General features: G+C 36.8%; 1 protein-coding gene across 2 annotated transcripts in view; it reads right to left on the reverse strand.

Annotated features, from left to right (window-relative positions):
- Positions 1-15,595, reverse strand: part of Mettl15 (methyltransferase like 15) — a 232,631-nt gene that overhangs the window by 46,843 nt on the left and 170,193 nt on the right. Inside the window, exon 6 of one of the 2 annotated variants that reach the window (XM_004644111.2) lies at positions 6,089-7,006. The exons of the other annotated variant lie outside the window; for it this stretch is intronic. Within the exon in view, the coding sequence (XP_004644168.1) occupies positions 6,579-7,006 (428 nt within the window). The 3' untranslated portion in view covers positions 6,089-6,578. Of the gene's footprint in view, positions 1-6,088; positions 7,007-15,595 lie in introns of those variants that run through there. 2 annotated transcript variants of the gene reach the window in all.

Below are 15,595 nucleotides of genomic sequence, written 5' to 3' on the forward strand. Positions count from 1 at the left end.
CTTGCCTATGTCTTATAAAATGAGAAACTACTTTGGCAATAACAACACACAATGTACTAACCATTGTTACTCTCCTAAAATCTTGTTTTGAAATTTTGTACCACTGTTTTTATTTTTTTTTCTTTCTTTAAAATAAAAATAACTGATGTAAAAAAAAAAAAAAAGAAAGAAAATACCAACACTACTTCACTATCAACTGAAAGAAACAAGGATTCAAAAGAGTAAATAGTAGTCCCAAATTCATATATTCAGCAAATATATGCAGAACGGACCTGGAATCCAAACTCATGATTTTTGGACTCAACAGCCAATCTTGTTATTTACAATGTTTCTCAGTTTAGAACCTATAAAAGTTGGGTGATAATACTTTTGTTTGGGAAAGAATTAGGACTCCTATTACTTGATTGTTTACAAATCCGCAGCTGCACTGAGGAGAGAAGTATCACTGGCCGAAGCGTGAGGTGGTGTGCAGGCAATGCAAACAGTTACTCAAGCGTCAGCAAGGGCTCACGTCCTGTTGTTCTGAGGCCAGCACGTAGACGAGCCCGTGAGAGGGCAGCAGCTGGTGCAGATCACCGATGCAGTATTTCAGGTAGCATACCGTGTACAGAAGTACAACAGAATCAAGGAGGCAACATCCTACTTGGTATATCACAGTACTAAATTCCATTTCTTTCCTTTTTATGTGAAAATTCAGGTATATTGTTAAAGAAGAAAGTAAAGTGTGAAGAATTTTATACCAGGCATTGTAACTATGACTGTTCCTTCTTACATTAACCTAATTAATTTTTAATGTATTTAAAAATTTATACTTTAAAATTTGTACTTTCTAGACTTTAAAAGAATAATTTGTATTTAAAGTTCTCTTAGCATTTCTTTGTTACCAAGCATTAGTAGGAAATAATAGCTATAAACAGATGAAATTGGACAAAATAATATACAGTTACGCCTCTTATACAAGCTAGCATCCTTAGAATACAGTGCTGACTTTTACACACTATACTCCATTCAACAGCAAATATACACCACTGAAGTTCTACACCACTGAGACAAATATACTTTTGATTAAGATTTCCGTCAATTAATTTTTATTAATAATCTCATACAATTCCTTTTGAATTTTAATTTTCATCATACAGAATGCTGCCCACTTAAAAAAAACTATTAGAAGACTGCTGCAATTACAAACACAGAACAAAAGTAGCCTTATTGAAATAAATATAAAGTTTAACCAGAACAGTTCTTAGTGAATACCCGTTTTTACAAAGATTCTAACAAGCAGGGTTTGGTTCATCAGTGTACATGCCAATAGTACCTAAAATTTCCCTTTTGCAGGGTGAAGTTCAAACATACATTACAGTCATCTCAATTCACATAAACATTCATTTATTGATGTGAACAAAGAAAGACCAGAAGAAACATGAAAAGAGAAATGAGAGAGGTTTTTTGATTGCTTCCTAGGTAGCTTTTAATATGTACTTGACACATTCAAACATTAATTCCCACTAAGAACTGTCTCATTTCTGGATAAGAATTCTCAAATGATACCAAAATTATTTTCTTAAAGCCCACATACAGAATTGTAACTTAAAAATAAAAATTAGAAGTAATAATTATCTTTTAAATCCTCTGGAATAACTGGCACAGTATTCTCTTTGAAGTATTGAGTATACTTCAATACAAATTGATTTAAGCATAAATTATACATATTGCATGAGATAGAAAAGACTCAGCCACAATTATTATTATTATTATTTTATTTTTTATTTATTTTTTTTTGGTGGAACCAGGGATTGAACTCAGGCCCTTGCGCTTGCCAGGGAAGCGCTTATTCCACTGAGCCATCTCCCCTGCCCCTCCACAATTATTTCTTTAAAATCCCAGAAATTTCAGTGAAACTATAGTGACCAATATCTAACCTTTAAAACATTATAGATGCTTTGGTGGGCTGCATACCTGTAACCCCAATCCTTGCATTCAAGAGGTTTACTATACTCACTGGACCAGTGTGGGCTACACAGTGAGGCTAAGGCCAGCCTCAACTACACAGTAAAACCCTAGCTCAAAGAGAACTGCAAAATACTGACCAAAACAAAACAAAGAAGCAAAATAGGATAACTAAAAGCTGTGTAGCTATTTTAATCTTTTAATTGGTGACCCAGGAAGGTGTGACTCCTGTACTATATGATACTAGTACTATGCTAGAATTGTTCATTAAAGCACTCAAAGTGGACATTCAGAAAATTTTTATTAGAAAAGCACTAGTCATCTAACAATTGGTTTTTATTTTCTACGTGTATTGTTTGAATTTCCCAGAACTAACTTGTAAAACTCACTGTGTATTATGCACTCTACAGCGAAGACCAGTAACCAAAAGGGTTAAGATATTTTTGAAATAAAGCCAATTTTGAGTTTTCTGAAGGATTTCTTACATGCATATTGCTCAAGACTTCTATCAAAGTACTAGTTTCTGAGGGTTGGAGTCATAAATTACCACAAAACCAGGTTATTTAAAATAGTAGAATATATTGTTTCAGTGTTCTAGAGCAAGAATGTCAAATCCAGGTGTCACCAGGGTAGCCTCCACCTGGAGACTCTGAGGGAGAGTCCATCTGCTGCAGGCTCCTCTCCTGGTGTCTAGTTGTTGTCTGAAGCCCTTGGTGTCTCTTCACTTATAAGCTTCTTACTCCTGTGTCCACCTCCTTCTCCACTGGGCATTCTTCCCTGTGTTCCTGTCTGCTTTCTCAGACACCGGTCATACTGAAAGAAAGGCCTGGCCTGCTGCAGATGACCTCATCTCCACTGTTTACACCTGCAGTGTCTGGATTGCCAATGAAGGCCGCACTCTGAAGTTCTGAGAAGGACACGAATGGGGGCAGTGTCAACTGCATCTAATTCACTACAATGGGTTTCCACTTAACTTTAAAGAAAATAGTAAGTATATATAAAGCAAAGGGATCAGGCCATGGAGGGAGGGGGATGAAAGGGGGAATGAGATATGCTATGTACCTAGACCAGCCACACACAGAGAATGTAGACATTTTGATCTGTGAACTGGCCTAATTAAAAAAAAAGATTGATGAAATGGGAATCGTTGTTTAACATGAGTGTGTTCTTTTATGTTTTTATCAGATTCTCAGATGGGAATTTAAATTCGGTAATCTTTCTCGCTCACAAATACATTGTAACTATGAAGCAATAGGTCTGCGCCCACTCAAGTTAGTCGGGTCCTCACAGGATGGCGTGGGTGTCCAGGCCGCTCTTGGGCTGACTTCTGTCTTATTTTTCTTTTTTATTAATTTTATTGTGAAACAAACAGCAATGAGACAGTTTCAAAACAGGTTAGTAGGTCAGTTTTAATAATTAATACATTGCATATTGTCGTCTTCATAGTAGTTATTCATAGTATGAGATGCAGACATGATATCCTGTCCAAACACTATTAGTGTAAATCTTTCTTCTCACTGATTTAAAAGAAAGTAGCTGTATATCTATCCTATTTTGTATATACAGATACAAAATGGTCTTTCATCTGTATACCTTTTGTTTAGTTTTGTCAGAGATGGGTATTCCATTGCCATTTAAATATTGTAGGTGTGTGAATTCAGCAAAATAATCCACTGCAGTCCAGTAGTCCACAATAGTAGTGGGTTATCCATAGGACTGGCAATGTCAGAAGTTGTTGACTTGAGCCATTTACAGCTCAGCATATTAATATGGCTTTACTTCTTATACTTCCTTTTTTTACTTTTCTGCTGGATGGTTAACACCAAGATAAAGCAAGAACTATACAACAAAAAATGTAACTTCTGTATCTGACAAGGTCAGTCAACCCCCTTCAGCATTTACCCTGAAACCCTGTACCGCAGTTTGCAAACCCTTTGTCAGTGTCAACCATGTGGATGAGCCATGGCCACCATTTGACCAATTTGCTCACTGCAAAAGCCTGAGAGAATGTTTTCTCTCTAGGTGACTCTCCTTAGGCACATCTACATCATCAATCACTTTCTTCTGTGGCCCCATAATTGCCTTGATCAGAAAATTTGGGACACCACTGAGTTACAAGATGTTATAGTACAGGTTCACTTTTGTCCTGAGTCCTTACTAACCTTGAATGGCTAGGGCCAAAGAAAAAAAAGAATATAAAAAATAGGAATAAACAATTACATATTTTTACACAGAAATTTAGAAATCTAACCATATACAGCACTGCAACAGGACAGTCCTATGATATTTTTTTCTTGTCTCTTATTTTCATAATTATTACCCTTTCTTTTTAAACAAACATTTACTTTAGAGACAGTATAGTAGCAATTGATATGACATTAAAAGCAGTGCATATTTAGAAGACCATAATGACAGGCATTCCAAGCATGGCCGTAGTATTACACATTGCTATCTTCAGTGCAGTTGCATAGTTTGCAGGTATCAGCATATATAGCTTGACTTCTGTCTTCTTTCCCCTGGTTCACCTAAAAGTTTCTGTCATTTTTCAGGCCCACACCAAGCCTTCCCCAAACAGCACCTGGAAAGACACAGTACACCATCCATACAAACTCCACCTCCAGTCTACCCAAAGACCCCACTCCCAGGTCCCTCACTGTAAAAGTCCATAGAGGAACCTCAGTGGGTTCTGTTTTTCTGTTTTGAGCTTAGTAATGTCCAGAAGTCTTTCTAAGACTGATTTCATTCAAAATTGTTCAGACTTAAATATACAGCTTGTAAATTAGTAGCACTAAGAAGTTTGAGAGCCAAAGTTAAATATCACAGAGGAAGTAAAATAAGTCTGAAATAAAGTTGTATATTTAACTCTCATTTATTTTCCATATATATTATTCACTTGGATTCCCAGTTTGTCAACATGATGGAATACAAATTTTTCCTGCATTTGACAAAACTATACACTAAGCAAATTACAAATACTGCAAAGTTAACTGCTCTTGAGAATATTCACGTATGTGTATTTTTTTTTTTTTTTTTTTTTACGTATGTGTATTTGTAACCACTGTGTGCTGGCCCCACTCCACAAGTGCCTTCCTTAGCTCCTACCCAGCCTTCAAGTTGTAATTCAAGAATGCCGTGGTGTCAGACTCGGCTTCCTTCTATGAATCTAGTCCCTCTGCTAGTGTTTCTGTGCACCACGTCCCCCTCATGGACTACCATACCACAGGACAGTTCCCATGGCCAAGGTGTACCGCACTTACCTTTGTTTCTCTAATGACAAATTCAGTACTTGTTGAATAATGAGTAAACTGGAATTGCAAACTTAGATAGAAAATACTAACATTGGGTTTAGGAGTCAGTCTCATTAACGTGGTAGAGTTCTCTACCAAGTAAGCATTCTGAATAAGTTTTTGCTCTTGACTACTGCTACCATACTTAAGTAAAAATATTAAAGGGTATGTTAATTTTGAAATATTGAACAAATCAGATAATTTTCTTATATAGACTCGAATTCTTTTGAGTAGTTCAATTAAAAATACAAGATTCCAACCAGATGTTAGTGTATTTACTAAAGGTTGTCTGAATTATTTACATACAATTGACATTAAATATAAGCTCTGTAAAACAATTCTGTGTGATGGTTGTTAGGGTAATTCTACTTTTTTTAACTTCATGATCCATAAAATATAGCTCACTTCATAATGAAAAATCTCTATAAAATAATAAGGAATTATTTTTTTAAAAGATTAATTGATTTGGTAGTGCTAGGCAGTTCAGACTCCTAGTGATCCTCTTATCTCAACCTCCTGAGCACTAGAATTGCACGTGTGCAGCACCACGCCCAGTTCTAGGGCAGTGCAGTGCATCCTGGATTATGGGGTCAGCACAGCATGCAGTACCGGGGATCAAACCTGGGTCCTTGTGCTTGCCAGGTAGGCACTTATACCACCAAGCTATCTCCCCAGCCCAAGGATAAGGGGATACTTCAAAATTGATTTTTCTTTTTCTTTTTTTTTGAGACAGGGCCTCCCCATGCAATCCAGGCTGGCGTGGAATTCACTTTGCAGCCCAAAATGGCTTTGAACTCCCAATTATCCTCCTGTCTTGGCCTCCCAAGTGCTGGAACTCCAGGTATGTACCACCACGCCTGGCTCAAAAGTGAAATTTAAAAAAGTAAAATTTGTAAAAAGCCTGTATCTGAAAAAGCTGCACCAGTTATCTACAATTAGGGAAATCAAAATTCATTTCATGATTATTATTAATTTCTTGAGCCATAGTATGAACATCTAACTTCTGAATTTAAGGCATACAGATAGGACTACAATTTCTTTCTGCTTGACAACTTCAGTTTACATATTTACACAAATACAAAATGTTTTTCTATTATTTCCATATCAAGTAAAGGACTGAGTCTCAAAACTCATAGATTATGCAAAGATGAAGGCATTTTCCCAGTGTGGAGATGCTGCTGCTTCCTACTCAGTATCTCCACGTCATCTAAGTTCCTCTACAACTTTCTCTGAGAAAAGCACGTGGTGGATAGCATCAGTTTCCACGTGCCTCGCGCTTAAGATGGCTGCAGTGCCGGGATCGTGGCTGCAGGAAGGAAGGCGAGGATCACTTAGGCCCATTCCTCATAATTTGAGGGCAGCACGCAGCTTGGCCGAGCGCCCTCTGGGGTTCTGCTGCACTTCCTGCTCGCTGGGCGTCAGCACCTTCTTGTGGATCATCTCCCACGCAAGAGGCGTGGTTCCTTCCCTGTTTTCCTGCTCTGAATCCAGGGTTTCCGCCATCTTCTGTCTGACACTTAGGTTAAACCTTTCCATCATGCTAATCCCAAGCAAGAAGCGCTTGACGATTCGATCCTCTAATGAGTGAAAAGAGATGGCAACAAGGCGGCCACCGGGCCTCAGAAACTTCTCCGCTGTCTTGAGTCCTGTGCAGAGTTCATTGAGCTCATTGTTCACAAAGATGCGAAGTGCTTGGAAAGTCTTGGTAGCAATATGGGTCGATCGTTGTAGCAAGTCTTTCCGTGCATAAATAGCAGAAGGAGGAAATGCACCTAGGAATAAATTTTGCAAAAACAGTACAGAGGACAGATATTAATATTTTCCACTATATGAACACTGCATTGTGCAGTATTTGTGCATATGTAAGTAAATTTTCTTGGACATTTAGCATTTCATCCATATTTCCCTTTTTTAAGTTAATTATTCACTCATTTTCCAGCACAAGGCCTAAACCCAGGGATTTGGGGCTGATGTCGATCTCCACCACCTCTCTGCCACTATGTTGCCTGTGCTGGGTCTGCGCTGGGCATCCTCCTGTCTCCGACTGCCAGGGTGCTGAGGTCCCAGGGGTACATGTCCTCCCGCCCCCACAGCTTTCCTCTCTGATTTAAAACATTCTTCCAAAGTTTAAAACTGTGTCACCAAAATTCTTCATACTTCATAAGGACAACAAGCCAAACAAGGAATGGACAAAGAGGATAGAAAAATACCTGATGAAATGATAATTCAAATCATTCCAAATTTGTTGAAAAATACCATCTAAGAGCTATAAGCAGCCTAAGAGACACAAATAAAATAAAAAAATCTATACCTAGGGACTTCATAATTAAACTACTGGAAGTCAAAGCACACAACAATAACAACAACTAAACCACTACTGTTATCAAACCACAAAACTCCACATTAGATAATAAAGATGAATAAAAATATGAACAACAGTTAATTTGTCATTAAAATATTGGAGTCTGTAAGACAAAGAAATAATATTCAAAATGTTATAAAGATACATCTGCTAAGAAGGATATGTCTGTTTAATTTGTTCTTCAAAAACAAAAGTTGCATTTTTCTTAAATGAAATGAGAGAATTAGTTGCTAATAGGTCTACATTTTTAAAATGCTAAAGGAAATACTTTACACTGAAAGACATCAGGCAATAAGTTGGGTTTATAGAGAGCAATAAAGAGATACATAATATGGCTTCTTTCTCAATTTACTTAACAGACACAGGAATCTTTAAGGTGAGTTATAATTCTATCGCCTTATCTGTATGACAGAGATATGCACTATATAAAATAAAAATGGCATAAAGGATGAACACAGGCAAATAGAACTAAACTCTTGAAGGCTCCAACATTTTATTGAAAGTAAGAGGTATAAATTTATGGTTTCCAGATCAACCAACAAGATATACTGCATGGAAATAAAGCTAGCAAGGTGATGAAAAATAAAAACTGTGAATAAAAACATTGATTAACCCAAACAGAGCAGCTGAGAAGAGTGAAACACAAGGAGAAGGCACAAAGGAAAAGGAGATGATCAATCAAAACAATAATTACAGTAAACAAAAATGAACTACAGTCCAGTAAAATGTAGAGAGCAATTGAAAAGCAGTAATATAAAACTATATTTTACTATAATAAATGTACTTTTAAAATAGTAAAAAACAATAAAAAATTGCTAGTGAGAACAATGTCAATACACTAGAAAGACAAAACTGTAAGTATTTGTGCACCTACTAACAGAGTTCCAAAATAGCGGTACCTCAGAAATAGAACCGCATTTACATGCAATTGGCTTTTGGCCAAGTGGTCCAGTCAGTTCCATGAAGAAGGAATAGTGTTTTCAACAAAAATGAATGTTTGAAAAAAAAAAAAGTGAACCTCAACCTTACCTCATCTTACACATAAAAATTAATTCACAGTGGGCCACAAACCTAAAGAAGACACAAAAATCAAAACTCTGATAAAGCTCCCTTATCCAGAATAGAGATTTCACAACTAAATGATAAGCCAAACAACTGATTTGAAAAATCGATAGATGCTTGACTAGATATTTCATAAACATATAAAAGAATATTTAACATTATTTTTAGTTATGGAAATATAAATTAAAACTATGAGGAAATATCACATATCCACTGTAACTGCTAGATTCCAGACATCAAGTTCTAGACTTAGCTTAAACAGACAATTGGAAAAGACCTATAACAAGAGAAGAAACTGATCAGTTATTAAAATTCTCTCCCTAAAGAAAAGCCCAGACCCACATGGCTTCATTAATGAATCATGCCAAACATTTAAAAAAGAATTAGTCCTGATGCTGATGCTCACAAATTCTTCCAAAAATGGTAAAGAACAATTCCAAATTATTCTGAAGCCAGTATTACCCTGAAACTACGACCAATGTATCAGGAAAAATCATAGACCAATATCTTGCATGAATATAAATGCTCTCAACAAAATACTAGTAAAATGAATTCAGTACCATGTGAATAAATGGCTTGTTAACCATTAGCAAGTGAGATTTACTTCTGCAATCCAACTATGCTTCAAAATACAAGCATCAATCAGTGTAACACAATACATTAACAGAAAAAAAACCCACATCACTGACTCAACTGAAGAAGAAAATGTTTGCCATAATTCAACATTCTTGTAACAAAACCACTCAATGAAATGAGAATTAGAAAGAAACTCTCAGAAAACAATAAAACCCATATATGAAAAACTCAGAGCTAACATCTTAATGGTAATAGAGATTTTCTTCTACGGTAAAAAAATGAGACAGGCTACCTTGTTTGACCACTTTTATTTTATATAGTACTGGCAATTCTAGTTAGAACAATTAAGAAAATGAGGAGAGATACATTCTGATTTGAAATGGAAGTAAAGTAATCCCTGTTCAAGACAATAAAATCTGTTAAGTAGAAATTCCTAATGATACACACACACACACACACACACACACACACACACACACACACACACTTGAAATGAATAAGTTAGTTCAACAAGATAGCAAGCTACAAAATTAGCATGTGAAGATTTGTTATGTTTTAGTATACCAGAAAGAAATTATTATGAAAATGAAAATAAGAAAATAATTCCATTGACAAGAAGCATCAAAATTAATGATATGCTTAGAAATAAGTTAACCAAGGAAATGAAGAACTTAGGTTCTATGAAAGGTATAAAACATCTTGTCAGAAATACAGAAGACCTAATAAAAATTTTTTCATGCCAGCCTGAATCACCTAGCAGCACCCTCTCTTAACAAAACAGAAAACCAAGCCAAACATTAATGAAAACAGAGCACATCTCTTAATTTTTTAAAAAAAGGAAAATTATCAAAATAATGCCTGAAATCACCCTGGACATGGTAATGTCCACGGAAAGGCAGCGTTAGTTTGCTGGACAGGCCAAGTATGGGAGGCACTTCCTACCTGCAGGAACCACCTCCCTATGCCAGCAGACAGACTTATTCAGTTACTTAGCTGCAAGACAGAGGGAATTTGGATAAGATATGAGACAAAAAGAGGGTCCCTACTTGTCTCTAGTAGCTTGCTGCTTGCCACCTTCTGCCTGCCACAATGCCTTTTCTTCTCCACGATATCCCTCAGCCATGTGCCACCCTGCCTTGACCTGAATCCTGTACAAGATGTGAGCCAAATAAACCTTTCCTCCTTTTCCTTCCAGTCACTGGGCATTTTGTTTCCGCAATGAAGAAACTAATCAAGACAGTAAGTCCCACTCAGGAGGTGCTGCAGCTGCAAAATCAACATCACTGCAATCAGACAGTGCCCCTTCACTAGGCCCATTTGAAAAGCCAGTGTGAAAAGTCATGGAGAATGTACATGAGACTTCCATTACAATTAGGCCTTAGCTACACAGAGATAACCCCATCTGGGAAGGTTTTCCTTGGGGGCTTTCGCTGTATTGTTTATGGAATTCAAGTCTGGATTATGTCCCATGCGCTTTCTGAAAAGGATTCCCACATGTAGTCCTGGTGATCTTCAAAGTCTTATCCTTAGGTACCAGGAGATCACAGAAGGCTTTCCAGATGACAGCAGGCTTGCTATGTGAAGAATTGTGGTGGTATTCTGGGGACCAAAGACTCTTCCTCCTTCATTCTGTAATGGTGAAGTCTCCAGGGCTATTCTGCCTTCATCCGGGTGCTTGGTGTGTATAACTTACGGGCAGAAAGACCTACCATGCAAGCCTTCCAAAATGAATATAAATGAGCATACAATGATGAACAGCAAAGCAGCAAAAACATGACATTAACTGGCAAGGGTACAAACAGACAAGAAGAAAAGAAAAATATGCAAGCACGAAGAATTAAGCAAGGCTCTTGGAATTATTAAACTGAAAGACAATACTCTGTGCCTGTGAAAAAGCAAAAGCAGGCGTCCGTGTTCCAGTGACTCTTCAGAGAGCAAGTGGTAGAGTTTTCTTCGACGTGCATAGACAAGTTAGGGACAGACCACCAGGAAGCAGAGACTACGAGCCCAGATTCAATTCTTATCCATGTGCTGGTCCCTGAATTAGGCTGTAGGAGGAAAGACATTAATGAGACCAGCATGGTCTCTACCCGGAGGAGTCAGTACTGACATTTTTCTTCACTTTTTGTCATTTCTCATTTCTTCTATCAGAAGTGGAGAGTGGCCTCTGCCCTGCTCCATCTCCCGAGTTCAATCGCAGCGTCTTTGCAGCTAATTCATTTGATTAAGGAAGAGAGTAGGCGAGATGGCAAATACGGTCTCAATCACAATTTTGTCATTTAGTTTGATGGAGACAAATCTCCTTTGTGTGTTTTGTAGTCAAGCGATGGGCAGAGTTAAGACAGGACCAACAAGTGTTGGTTCTGCGTGGGAAGAAGCACGCTTACCCTAACACAGCCCTTCTCACCCTCTACTGTAATGACCATTTACTCACATGTCCCACTCTTTGACTCTGATCTTGCAAACAGGAGCTGTTTCATGTGCACTACATCTTCTAGCAGAGAAGCCTGTGAATTTTAACTAAGTGTGGGTCACCATCACCGGCAGCTCTTTTGACAAAAATGAAGATGCCTGGCCTCAAGCCAGCCTACTGAGTCAGGTGCTCAATGCCCAGGAATCACTACCTGTTACAAAGCTTCACAGAGGATTTTGAGATGCAGCCAAGATTAAAAGCTACTATGGTAAACATCCAAAAAATGTTTGTTGAAAAGATAATGGATAGATAATGAATGGGGAAAATGGATAAATGAATGAATAAAAATCCAAGACTATTAGTATAAATAGTCTAATTCACATCATGTGGGAATCTATGAAGAGTGGAATGCCGTTATCAGTAATGATTTAATGAAAAGCATAATGGTTTGATTCACAGTAAACAGGAACAGAATTATAAAAATCATGATCTAGATTCTATGTGAAATGGGATTGCAGGAACTAAATTATGTTAGCAGAACTACTGAACTTTCAAATTTGCTAGCAATTTCACTGTTGCAATAGAACTGATTGCATGCACTTAATGGTATTTGATAATGACAGGTGTATCCTTAATTGATCAGTTATTTGCACAAACAATGGAAAGCTGCAAGCAACTTGAACTTCAGGAACATTCTACGCAAGCACAGTGAAAGGAAATATTATCAGTGGTATATGAAGGAAAGCACTACTACCACTACTTTTCAAACTCTTTAGGGGGCAAACAGGAAGTACCTTATCTTCTTTCTTTCATAAACATTATGAAAATGTATGTATATATCAATGTAGATATAGATATATTTACATATATACTAAATAAAAGCAGTAATCAGTAATTATATATAATACTCTAGACCTGACATACATGGAGGGAATAATCTGGAAGCTGATCTTCCTTTCACCTTACCTATTTAACTTACTTTACAAATGAGCTACTTTTGTGGATACATTAGAACTCACTGAACACACACTGGTAGCACCAAGCACAGCACCTGAGAATGTGATAGTAAGAGCGCTCTACTCTGTTGAAGCTCCTGTTGCAAGTGAGGCAAGAACATTTAGATGTTTTCTAATTTATCATCATGAAAACTGCTGGAGAAACATATGACACACTTCATGTTTCTACACAGCAGAAAAACTCCAAAAAGTAAAACGACAGTCATACCTGGTAACAATGCTTGCCACATTACGTGGACCTTATGTGTCTGTAGATTTGACATTGTTAGGTCAAAGGGTATTTATGCCCATTTAAACTGGATCGATACCTCTAAATTCACCCTCTAAATAGAAAGAACCAATTTACTTTCATCAATAGTATATGAGAGTCCATCTCCCTCATCCTTGCCTGTATTACAAATTATCACTCTGTATTCTCGACTAGTCTAATAGTAGGCAGATGATAGCTTATTATTGTTTTAATTTGCATTTCTTTGGCAATTAGTTGGGTTGGGCATCTTTTCAAATCTAATAGCCATTTGACTCCAGCTGCAAATTTCTTGAACAAATCCTCTGTCCACATTCTTGATGTGATGTGTGCTTTTTTTTAATTGATTTGGATAATCTATTTATAAAGTAGAAATATTAACCCTTTGTCTTTCATATACTGTTGAAGTATAATCTCAGACTATGATTCATAAGCTTACAGATTTTCTGCCATATAAAACTTACCTTGAGTCCTAAAATTTTTGACTACCTATAATGTAATTAATGTAATTTTAGGTGTTACCAATTTTCAGGTAGTCTATCTCTGTCTTTTGCTCTCTCTGTCATTCTCTGTCTTTCTCTGTTTCTGTCTCTCCATATATTTCTGGTTTTATTTCCTACATTTGAATATTTTATCCACATTAAAATTAATTTTTAGCATAATATGAGGTTAGAATTTCCTTATTTAAAATTACATGGCCAATTAACTGTTTAATCCTTTCTTTTGCTACTCAAAGTACTGCTTTGATCATGTAGTACATTTTAATAGAGATAAATTTGCTCTGAATCTTAGTTTTGTTCCATTCATGTATGTCTCTATTCTGCCAGTACTAGATTATTTTAGCTACTGATTATTGCATCTTTTATGTAATCAGATTTGCTATGAGGTGGGGCAGATCTGTCCCAGCCCTCGACTCCAGCCCACCACTAACCTCTTTAAATTTTTTTTGTAGACATTCTCATGCATTTAGTAACTCAAATTAAATTTGGAATCAATAAAGTATATGAGAATACGTATCTTGATTGGAATTGCAGTAAATGTGAAAGCTAATATGAGTAAAACTTAATTATAATAATATTGAAAGCACTCCACCAAGGAAACTTAGATCTCTATTAATATTTTGCATGTCTGTCATACTTCAATAGTCTTCACAAAAGTCATTGCTAAACTATGTGTATATATTATTCCTATAAATGACAGTATTTATATTAAGACAACATTGTGCAATACAACGGGGCTGCACTTAGGAAAGCAGAAGAAGTCCAATGATCAGATCTTCCACTTCTTTCTTATGGCTGCTTCTGGGGGCCAACACCACAGCTTCTGAGTTTGCTTCCCCCTTGTAAATGGCACAGTAACATAATCCCCAAGATTACTGTGAAGATCAAATCTGAAACCCACTCAGCAGCATCCAGGACATACTGAACTTCACATAAAAGTGTCTTTAGGAGTGCCACTCACGTACTTATTTACTATTCTCAGTTGTCAGGTGGAGAAGGAAGGATTTGATACATTCAGTTTGAAGGCACTGCCAAACTAATTCTTTCACCCTGGCCTCAAAGGAGAAGAGGTTAGACAGAAGGCGACTGGAAACCTCAATGCAGGAGATGAGGTTTTGATTTCAGCATCCAAAGTAATATATGAAATGTTCCTAATTCACAAATTAATTGCACATCTCCAAGTTTACAAAGTTTGCTCTTAATAAAGTATAGAGACTTACAAAGGAGTAAAAATGAGAATCCATTTTTTAAAACAATTTTTAGTTTGTCACCATTTAATCAGTGATCATAAGAATTTTAAGAACCTGAATTTCATTACCCTAAACTATCTTATTTATTTATTTATTTATTTATTTATTTATTTTGGCAGAACTGGGGATCAAACTCAGGCCCTTGTGCTTGCCAGGCAAGCGCTTATTCTACTGAGCCATCTCTCCAGCCCCAAACTTTTTCTTTTTTTTTCTTTTCTCCAGTACCGGGGATTGAACTCAGGGCCCTGTGCCTGCCAAGCAAGCACTTATTCTACTGAGCTATCTCCCCAGCCCCACTATCTTATTTTCAATCACCTGGCCAGCAAATTATTTTGAACTTCTAGATATCTCTTACCATCTAAGTATACAACTTGGTTCTGGCAGTTAAGAACGTATTTTGTTTTATTTATTTATTCTTTTATTTTTTTCCTTATTCCTTTGTTCTACTCCACATGGAACACCTGTCTTCACAGGCGTCTTCTTTCTTCAGCATAGATCTACAATGTTCTCTCCATTTTCATGGTCCTATAAGACTGTTTATTTAGTATGCTTATAGCTGAATTAAGTGTCAAGTTTCTACTAGAAGTTGCCTAGACTGGAACAATTATAGTATAACTTGGCATCAGGCATATTTGGTAAAGTTCAACAAATGCATGTCCTTAATAATACATCATTCTTTCATTTAGCTAATGTTTATTTTCCCAATGTGCTAAACACCAAGGATTAAGGCATTTCTGAATATACACTCCTTGCCCTCAAGGAATTCAAACCCAATGAAAAGAATGAAATGCAAATATTGGGATGAGTTCTGTATATAAAAAAACATTATACATGATATCACTGGAACAGAAGGGAAGAGAGAACCTGCCCACCCCCCACCCCTGCCCCAGCACTTTCCCAACATCTCTTCCCTGAGCACGTCAGGTGTCTGCACC

The sequence above is a fragment of the Octodon degus genome, unplaced genomic scaffold (genome assembly GCF_000260255.1).
Source record: "Octodon degus isolate 3935 unplaced genomic scaffold, OctDeg1.0 scaffold00193, whole genome shotgun sequence".
NCBI lineage: Eukaryota > Metazoa > Chordata > Mammalia > Rodentia > Octodontidae > Octodon > Octodon degus.